The sequence below is a fragment of the Canis lupus genome, chromosome 2 (genome assembly GCF_003254725.2).
Source record: "Canis lupus dingo isolate Sandy chromosome 2, ASM325472v2, whole genome shotgun sequence".
Classification (NCBI taxonomy): Eukaryota; Metazoa; Chordata; class Mammalia; order Carnivora; family Canidae; genus Canis; species Canis lupus.
The window spans coordinates 12,723,091-12,730,459 of record NC_064244.1 but is presented as its reverse complement, the minus strand read 5'-3'; the positions used below and the strand labels follow the sequence as shown (position 1 = coordinate 12,730,459).

The window sequence follows — 7,369 nt, the reverse complement described above, 5'->3', positions numbered from 1 at the left end:
ATGCTTGCAGTTCACTCATTGCCATATAATATTTTACTTTTGAATATACTATACTTTATTTCTCATTTCTACCATTAGTGGACAGTTGGGTAGCATTCTGATCCCTTACTGAACAAATCTGGTCCAGAAGTTCGGCTTCTGGACTTTAAAGAAACATTTCTAAAGTTGGTTTAAGTGTTGAGGAAGGCTTAGTACTACCTGGACTAGAGACTTCTCTGAAGGATGAGTTATTATCTGAGGAGGGATTCAGGTTTATCATCGGAGTTTGCCACAAGTTCTGTAAGAGGAAGTGAAGAATATTATTCATATATTGGAATTTTGTTGAGGTCTTTTAAGCATGATCAAATAGTCATCCTCCACACATGTCTATAAGGTAATTTCCTACCTTTCCTTAAATGAAGTTATGTGTGCCCTGGAATTTTGTAAATTGCAGAGCCTGTTATCCAACATTGCTACCCTGAAAAATCCAGAAATTATCATTATTTTTTATCACTATTCTAAAAAGAATATAAAGACCTTTTCTTGAGAGGATGGGAAGGCCTGGTAACTTCTCATAAAAGTATCTGTGTCTTACATTTAGTCTCCAAGAGCTTGAGCCTTCAATATAAACCCTTCCATGGGGAACGGCTGGTTTTGGCACTACATGTAGTCTCCCGATATTATGACATGGTGGTTGATCATGGCCAGGTGTGTGAATATTAATTAGAAGAAATATAACGGGGGAGCCCAACACTGGACACTACTGTGGCAAAAGTAAGAATACCCTCAACCATAATTACAGTATCTGTAGGACTCTGAAATTATTATTGACAGAAGTTTTAGGTTTCTGCAAGAAGCACAGACAGTTAAATACTGATCAGACTCTATTTCTTTTCCTGTTTGGCATTTGGAAACACTAATAAAAGCTTGCCTTTGAGTAAGCACTTGGTTTTTTGAACAATCTGTTGGTGCCTTAAGATGGAATTGGTTCCAAAAAAAAAAAAAAAAAAAAAGATGGAATTGGTTCCTCCCTCCTTCTCTTCCTTCCTTTTTTCTTTCCCTTTCATTAGGCCACTTTTTCTATTCTCCTCCCCTGAAAGAGGCAGTTGCTGTGGAGATGGCAGTCCCTGGGGTTGAGCAGGCAACCAACATGGTAGATAGATCAATTACATGCAGGTAGATTGAACAAATAAATAAACACATTGAGGATCATGGGAGTCAGGTTTCTTACCGTTGGAGAAAGAACTTACTAATATGGAAGGAGGGAGGCTGGAGAGAACCCCGACATGCTGGATTGGAATTGAAAGTATTGGTGTGTAAACTAATGAGTTAAAAATAAGTATATACATAGATAGATATATAGAGAGAGGTATGTTTATGTATGTTTGTCTATGTGTACACATGCATATTTTTCCTACTTCTCAGAGGTTTAGAAACAATGACATCTCAGTAGAAATAAGAATACTGAGTGCTTAGATCTTGGTTTCCAAATATCAACATCCACTAAAAGGAAACAGTTCTTGTTGGAAATGGTAGGTTCCGGAGCTGAGACAGAGAAAATACAAGATGATTTGGATAACCTGTTGTTCAAGAGAGTAAGGAAATACAGAATTATAAACACTTGTCAAAGGATGTCAAAGCTAGTTTGAAGGGATACCCATTGGCCAAATATGGATCATTTTGAACCTCAAAGTACATAAGGATAGTAACAGAGTACAACACATTAAATAAAATAGGCAGCCCCGGTGGCACAGTGGTTTAGCGCCCCCTGCAGCCCGGGGTGTGATCCTGGCGACCCGGGATCGAGTTCCACCACCAGCTCCCTATGTGGAGCCTGCTTCTCCCTCTGCCTGTGTCTCTGCCTCTCTCTAAGCCTCTCATGAATAAATAAATAAAATTTTAAAAAATAGGATACAAACGTCGATACAGAGATAAACAAACCAATAAACAGAAGAGAAAGCTTTTCCTTACAGTAGAATGCCAGATTTTCTATAAATTTAAAATTATTTCAAAAAGGTATTCTATGTAGTACAAGAATGTGGTGTTCATAACACAGATATAGTTGCAAAATTATATAGTTTTAAAACAATAACAAAGTATCAACATGATTTAAAGAAAAAATGATCACAGAAACACAGCTCATGGATGAGATGAAATGGCATATTTTATTTTTCAGTAGGAATGTGTTTTTTCCCTGTGGACTGAGAATTCCCAGCAGAGCTTCCTTCCATGCTGCCACCTACTGACAGGAGTACCTCACTTCAGCAAACCCCATTCCTAGCAAGAAAAATGAAGGGTTATATTATCATTTCCTTTGGGAAATGAGGGAGAAGGCAAAATAAGTATTGAACTATTTATTCATTAGATAAGAAGTTGTTGGACTTTTAAAAAGCAGGAGAGAGAGAAAAAAAGAGAGAAAAAGGAAGGGAGGGAGGAAGGGAGATGGAGAGAGAGAGAAGAAAGAGAACCTTATCGCTTGTTGGTGCCCCCACGTGCAAATATGCAGGTCCTTCTGAATGTGGGCTTGGACCATTTGGATGAATGTGGTAGCTCGAAACCTCTCTCCTCACTGGCATAGGCTCAGTTTGGTGCGATTAGCGGGTGGAAAAGGACACGAGAACTGGGCCCGACAGTACTCCCCAGCTAGCAGGCTGCAGAATTTTTGTTCACCACATGGTATGAAAATGCTCTCAAGCTCTGGTCCCTGTTTGCGGTGCCAGCCCTGTTTCCCAGCACACTCCCAGTCTGGGCTCCAGCCATACAGAATCACTTGTAGTTCTAGAATATGGTATATTCTTCAGGATGTGGCAATCTGTTTTAAGCTTCTGAGTATCTGAATTCTCTTCCTGAAACACCCTGGTGGCAGGGACTTTTGGAACAAAGAGGCCCTGGTGGGCCTCCTGTCTACTGAGTCATACTGGCTCTGTAGTCCTTACTGCCAGGTGCTGCCACTCATCATGACAGCCCACGCAGAATAAACCTGTGCTCTGTTGACTGTGACCATGGGGTTGGAATATCTGCTTGCCAGACTAAACTGCCATTGAACCCTGGGCCTCCAACTAGCGCTTTCCATACTGGTGATTATTTAATGTTTGTCTTTGTCTTTAGTCTCTTGGAAAGCAATGCCTCGGCTCGTTCGTCTAGGGGTATGATTCTCGCTTAGGAAAGCAATGCCTCTGTCTTGCTGACTGCTCTGGTTTTGGACTTAGCACAGTACCTGGAACATGACACATACTCAGTAAATGTTTAGACTTAATTTCTGAGCATCTAGGGAGGGATCTGTTCTTCCCCTGTCTGTCCCATGTGGTTGGTGGGGTAACTTCAGATCCCAACCCCTTCCAGTCCGTTTTGCCACCTGGAGAAACTGTGACTTGCCTGGCTCTGTTCTGCTGTTAGATAGCTACATAGATGGCATTAGAGATCAGATTTTGATTACCCGAACCATTAATTACAGTTTGAAAAAAACAGATCCCTGGCAAACAGCCTTATGATTCTTATTAAGGTTGTAAAGGATGTTTGACAAGAGTTTGGATCTGACCAAGAATATTGAAAATATTGAGAGACAGAAAATAATCAATTACTTAAATAATTAAAATGATTAATAATCATAGCTACTATTATCCAATGTTAGGTACTGTCCTAAGTATTTCATATGCATTAACTCATTTAATCCTTGTAGTAACCACACAAGTAAGGGATTCTTATTATACCCATTTTAATGGTGAAGAAACAGCCATTTGAGTAACCTGTCCAAGGTCAAGTAAAATGCTAAGCTGGGATTCAAACTGGGGGAGTCTGGCTCTAGAGTCTTGCTTGTAACCTCTGTACTGTTCTGCATTTCAAAACTGCAAAGCTTAATACTCTGGAAGAAAATATGGTGTGACAGAGACAGAAAATTAATATTTTTCAGTTTAAAATTGCAACAACAACCAAAAACAACTGGCCAGGCAAGGCTTGACCTCAGATGTCAACATACCAAAACATAGGGTAGGGATAAAAGTAAAAAAGACTTTAAATTTTAGTATGCTTATAAAACCAGCAGACCAAATTACATTCAACTTTTGTGTTCCCTTCCTGTCCACATCCATATACATAACCATAAGCATGACAGATACAATTTTGAATTCTGCCTTTTTCATTTAACACTGTCATAACCATTTCACCATTGTGCTTTTTAATTGTCAAGACAATGATACCATATTATAGTTTCTATTTGGATTTTTCATTAACTCATTGAAGATTTTTTCCCATGTTTGTTTACAAATGGGGTATTCACTATGTAAATTATTTATTTATACCTTTGCCCATTTATCTCCTAAAATCTTAACTTTCCTTTTTAAAAAATTTTATTTATTTGAGAGAGAGAGAGAGAGAGAGAGCACAAGCAGGCAGAGTGGCAGGCAGAGGGAAAGAGAGAAGCAGGCTCTCCACTGAGCAGAGAGCCTTGATGTGGGGCTTGGTTTTAGGACCCTGGGATCATGACCTGAGTGGAAGGCTTCCCACTGAGCCACCCAGGAGCCCCTTAACTTTTTTCTTATAAATTGGATCCCTTTTTGCAATATAGACATTATTTATTACCTTCTAATGACAAGATAAAATTCTACTTTCTGTAGCTTTTCACCATTTAAAAATATGTATATAATTTACACACTAGGTTCATTTTTGTGTAAAATATGAGCACAGATAAAAACTATATTTTCATATTATACGGTTTCTTCAATAATATATATATTTTAAGATTTTATGTATTTATTTGAGAGAGAGAGAGGGAACATGAGAGGGGTGAGGGTCAGAGGAAGAAGCAGACTCCCCACTGAGCAAGGAGCTTGACATGTGGCTCAACCCTGGGACTCTGGGATCATGATCTGAGCCAAAAGCAGAACCTCAGAATGCTAACCCACTGAGTCACCCAGGAGCCCCTTTTTCACCAATATTATTAGCTCAGTTTCCTCACCTTTGATCCCTCCCTCCTGTTTTTATCTCTAGAAATCATAGACATCTAGAAATTGTAGACATTCCTAGGATGAGATGCATGACCAGAATGTGGTAATTAAAAGACATAGTTTATGAACACCATACTATCAGATCTGAATATTGGAAAGGAGAATAGCAATACATTTACTCATTTGTTGCATACATTGAGTACCTACTGTGTTCCAGGTGCCATTTTAGATGCTTGGGACATACCAGAAATGAAAGAGTAAATCACTGCCCTGTGAAGCTTACACACTTGTAGCAGGAATCGAAGTAAATAAAAATAATAAACCTTGTTAAAAGATGATCAGTGTGATAGAAAAAAAATAAAACAAGGGATACCATTAGGAAGAGTCAGACTGGCCACAAAGATTCTAATTTTAAGTAAAGTTGATTGGAAAAGTTTCACTGTGAAGGAGGAGAGTGAATCAAGTACACAGCTGAAGGAAGAATATTCCAGGTACAGGAAATAGATGGCAAGTGCAAAGTCCCTGGGGCAGGAGCATACTTATTGTGTTTGAGGAACAACAAGGAGGCCAGAGTAGCTGGAGTGGAATAAGAAAGGAGAGGAAGACAGAGAGATGGAGGTGTGTGCAGATTATGTAGGTTTGTAGAGCCCAAAAAGGAGATTTAATTAAGGATTTATAAATTGGAGCATGGAAACAGAAAACATTTAGGTTAGTACAAAAGGAGAGAGGAACTAAGTGGCATTACTCTGGAATATAATACAACCTGCCCGGGCAAATGCAGGTTATGTGTGTCACATTCCTAAATGGATTTTAAACCTATTACAGGTGTATCATTCTATAGTGAGACAATTATTGTCAGAGTGAGTACATGGGTTTTGTAATTATGTGAATGGTCTCAAAATTCAAGCAGAATAATCTTAGGAAAGCTGCCAAAACTTTCCAAGACTCAGTTTCATCATGCGTAAAATGGTCGCATACTCTGAATTCAAACAGTATTGGTTGAGCATTTTCTAAATGAGAGATATTTTAAGGCAAAAGGTAAATTGTTATAAGAAGAGACCCAATGATAATGTAGCCTAATGAACAAAGAAATTTATTTCTCCACACAGTGATATAAGATGTACAGACCAAGTGAGCAGGACAGCTCTGCTCTGGAGAGTCAAAAATGGACCCGGCTCCTTCCAGATTGTGGCTCCACCCCAAGTGGAGCATAGGTCACTTATGGCCTTGCCATTATTGAAGCTATCAAGAGACAAAAGGGCAAGGAGGAAACACAGCCACTTAATAGTGACCTTGTACATTCAATCATCTGCGAAATGCCACATCAAGATACCCTTTCACAGATAGGTGAGATAAATAGAATATGGTGTATTGAAAAGATTAGATTTCGAAGTTGGAGAAGATAGAATATGGATCTTGTCTCGCTGCTCTTTATTTCCAAGATTTTGGGAAAGACTTTGAGCTTTGTAGTTCTCTATAGATCTTGGAAACTAACCCTTTATCTGATACGTCATTTGCAAATATCTTCTCCCATTCTGTAGGTTGTCTTTTAGTTTTGTTGACTGTATCCTTTGCTGTGCAAAAGCTTCTTATCTTGATGAAGTCCCAATAGTTCATTTTTGCTTTTGTTTCTCTTGCCTTCGTGGATGTATCTTGCAAGAAGTTACTGTGGACGAGTTCAAAAAGGGTGTTGCCTGTGTTCTCCTCTAGGATTTTGATGGAGTCTTGTCTCACATTTAGATCTTTCATCCATTTTGAGTTTAGCTTTGTGTATGGTGCAAGAGAGTGGTCTAGTTTCATTCTTCTGCATGTGGCTGTCCAATTTTCCCAGCACCATTTATTGAAGAGACTGTCTTTCTTCCAATGGATAGTCTTTCCTCCTTTATCGAATATTAGTTGACCCTAAAGTTGAGGGTCCACTTCTGGGTTCTCTATTCTGTTCCATTGATCAATGTGCCTGTTTTTGTGCCAGTCCCACACTGTCCTGATGACCACAGCTTTGTAGTACAACCTGAAATCTGGCATTGGGATGGCCCCAGCTATGGTTTTCTTTTTTAAAATTCCCGTGGCTATTCAGGGTCTTTTCTGATTCCACACAAATCTTAAAATAATTTGTTCCAACTCTCTGAAGAAAGTCCATGGTATTTTGATAGGGATTGCATTAAAGGTGTACATTGCCCTGGGTAGCATTGACATTTTCACAATATTAATTCTGCCAATCCATGAGCATAGAATATTTTTCCATCTCTTTGTGTCTTCCTCAATTTCTTTCAGAAGTGTTCTATAGTTTTTAGGGTATGGATCCTTTACTCTTTGGTTAGGTTTATTCCTAGGTATCTTATGCTTTTGGGTGCAATTGTAAATGGGATTGACTCCTTAATTTCTCTTTCTTCAGTCTCATTGTTAGTGTATAGAAATGCCACTGATTTCTGGGCATTGATTTTGTA

At 38.9% G+C, this 7,369-nt stretch overlaps 1 protein-coding gene across 1 annotated transcript in view; it reads left to right on the top strand.

The window, feature by feature from the left end:
- The first annotated feature begins 1,508 nt into the window (after positions 1-1,508).
- LOC112670404 (uncharacterized) overlaps positions 1,509-7,369 on the top strand; it is a 30,051-nt gene continuing 24,190 nt past the window's right edge. Inside the window, exon 1 of the mRNA XM_049096651.1 lies at positions 1,509-1,574. Within this exon, the coding sequence (XP_048952608.1) occupies positions 1,509-1,574 (66 nt within the window). The remainder of the gene's footprint in view (positions 1,575-7,369) is intronic.